At 48.0% G+C, this 3004-nt stretch overlaps 1 protein-coding gene across 1 annotated transcript in view; it reads right to left on the bottom strand.

Annotated features, from left to right (window-relative positions):
* The window catches only part of LOC135903775 (flavin-containing monooxygenase 5-like), an 18344-nt gene extending 15550 nt beyond the window's left edge, over positions 1-2794 (bottom strand). The window contains exon 1 of the mRNA XM_065434155.2: positions 1646-2794. Coding sequence (XP_065290227.1) covers positions 1646-1978 — 333 coding nt within the window. The 5' untranslated portion in view covers positions 1979-2794. The remainder of the gene's footprint in view (positions 1-1645) is intronic.
* Between the last annotated feature and the right edge of the window lie 210 nt (positions 2795-3004).

Raw genomic sequence — 3004 nt, 5'->3', positions numbered from 1 at the left:
CTTGACAATAGTAAGCTGTGTGATCACTCAATGCCGGACAAACGCTCAGACTCTCAATTGAGTTAGGTGCGATCCTCGTCAGATTTTATTCTTATTTCGTCGTTTTTAATAACGAGCTATAGCAAAAAAAAAGGAACTGACAGCGCTCGTCCATGTCGTTTCTCCCTACTTGTCCCCGTCAAAACAGCGCTGTTCTGTTTCAAATACGGCTCCAAAACAACACGCGGCATGGACGCGGCACAACCACCCTTGAGCACTATATTATTTAGAGTGTTATATAAGACCAAATTTCCGGGGGTCTGTAACTCTCTGTAGAAAAAAAAACAATATGCCCTTCGTGATCAAATACGAGAACAATAGAAAGACGTATACAGAACATCTAAAGGACATACGTCATCAGATAGGCAATTCGTTACACTGAATGCAATTGTGTACGCAAATAATCATCCCCTCCAGTCATAAAGCGTATTTGGGTGCTGAGAGCATGAACGACTTTCAAAAGCCAAAGAAGTTCCGAGGTCGTGCACAGATAACGTACGTTGTGCGGGTCATCCCCCTGTGGCGTCCTTGTACCTTTCTCGCTGCATGACTCCTTCAAACTACACCCGAGCGCCCGGTCCACAAAGAGTGCTTAGGTCGGTTACAGTCGCACGACCACGAAATGTTGGGCACCCATGTCCATGCGATAGAAAATCTACAGTTGATAAACGATAAAAGAGTTATGAAGAGAACAGAGCAGAACGTACACACTCCGTTCTCGAAATAACTGCGGTGTGTTAGATAACTGTATGTCAGTGAATTGACTCTCGGTGGTCTGTTCTTTTAAATGGCGCTGCGTGTGCCCTAAAGGTGAAGGCAATTGACATAATTGCGGAAACAGTGCCGAAGTCACGCTTTAACGATACGAAAGTCTATAGTGATTCATTAGTTTGCTTATAGTGCTCTAAAACAATGCTCTTGAAACGACGCTAATTAGCTCCTGTATTTTCTCTATGTTATTTATTTATATTCTACTGCGATTTACCTTGTCACCATGAGCTATAGTGAAATGTTATTCGTTGCCATCGATTTTTCATTTTGTTCAGTTAGGTTTTTTTTTCCTACGTACTCCTTTATTGGCATGCTTCTTTCACTTTCACTCGTCATCTATCATAACTACTCGTGTACAGGAGTACACGAGTAGTTACAGTCCTTGACCATAGTAATACAGTCCTTGACTATAGAGCCTACTTTTGTACATTAAATACCTGTCACATTACCAAACCTCCCATAATACACCTTCTGATTGTGGTTCTAAGCCACAGTCTCCTGTGCTATACAGGCATTCGCACAATGTACGCCGCATGTATGAAGCACATCTTTGCCATCAATCAGCCAAGTTTGCTTACGCATAAATTCATTACGAAGACGAGTGACAAAAATGCGTGCTTCACTCAGAGATGAAATCACTTACGGGGGTTCACTTATCGTCATTTTACCCTGAAAAACGTATCTATCAATTTATGACGCGGTATAGCCTACTTGTTTCCTTTAGGTTTCCCTTGTTAGGGAGCCTTCCTGCTAATTTCATGTCAATGACAGCTTCCCTTCTCCCCGTCAACGTTGCTTCTCCCCAAGTCAAGACGCTCGTTTTCACGCCACTCACCCTAGTTACGGAGTGCAAGCAGCGTACATAGCTGCGCAAGCCGAAGGTGTCGGCGTACTCATTCAGGTAGCGGGAAACGAGGTGGTGATGCATGTAGTTCGGGTACTGCGACGGTGGTGGAAAGTCGCTGAAGGCCGATAACTCCTTGCTCGTGTTGGTCGTGGTGGAGAACATGACAGAGGCGACACCGTCCACGTTATGCTCGCGGTAAGTCCACAGGCCGCCGAGGTCCTCGGTCTTCTCGAAACACACCGCCTCAAGACCTTCTTCGAGGCACGCCTTGAGAGCAGTCAGGCCGCTCGCCCCGGCGCCTATCACAGCCACGCGAACCATACTGGCCAGAGCCTGAGTCACTGACTTGGCGATACGAAGATGAGTGTCTTGGCTTTCAGGGAGAGAGGAGGGGAGGATAAAAAAGAAAGGAATTTCGCCAGATGTAGCCCTGCTTCACTACCCTGCACGGAGGGTAAGTGTACGGAAATAGGAGTTTTCAGAGGGACATAAACACTAGGCTTCGTCGTAGGGCAGTGACTCACTCTCTTGTCTTTCTTCAGCGTGTCCTACGATCATAGCCGTAAATGTGCACTCTTTCAGCTAACTGTCTGGTGCGCAACTTGCACCGACGCCGACCAGAACACACGCACTTGATCAGAAATGCAGAAATTCTTGGATATTTCTGCCACAAGGCACACACTTGAAATCACAGGAAAGTCCGTTCCGCATCAACGTGGATGTCACTCAACGACACGACGGTTGCGTAACTCACAGTCTTCGCACAAGCATGGCTCGCAGCAACATCTGCCATTGGCCTTCGTCTCGACGTGTGGGTGCTAAGACCGCTCCAACTGCGCGGAAGCTATAGCAATAATTATTCCAGAACGAATGTTATGCGTTGAATGTCCATAACGCATTCAACGGCTCGTAGTGTGGGCCTACCAGACTATCCACGCGACTTTAACGTCTCAGTCGGCAGGCAGACAAAGCGACCGGACTGGAGACAGCCGGCAGAGGGCAACCCGCGTCCTTATGATACGTAACTAGCTTCGTCCAAACGCCGGCGCACTCGGCGTCGCTGCTTATAAACGCGGCGCTGGCGAAAGCCGCTTCTTGAATAAAATAGAAAATAACGAAAACCGCGACGGTCCATCCGAATGGTCGGCGAGGAGGAGGAATAATTGCGCTCTCCAACCGGCGTATTCGCATGTGTGCGAGGGCACGTGGACGACAATGCATATACGCGCGGGAAACGAACGCCTCGCGTGCGACTCGAGTGGTCTGTTATATGCGCGATTACTGACGCTCAGAACAAAGGAGCTGAGAGAAAACAAGGCGGCGTGCGCGTACGTCCCGCTGCAAGTA

This window comes from Dermacentor albipictus, chromosome 4 (assembly GCF_038994185.2).
Source record: "Dermacentor albipictus isolate Rhodes 1998 colony chromosome 4, USDA_Dalb.pri_finalv2, whole genome shotgun sequence".
Lineage (NCBI taxonomy): Eukaryota > Metazoa > Arthropoda > Arachnida > Ixodida > Ixodidae > Dermacentor > Dermacentor albipictus.
Note: the sequence above shows the minus strand (reverse complement) of the source record. Positions and strands in the feature narration are given on the sequence as shown.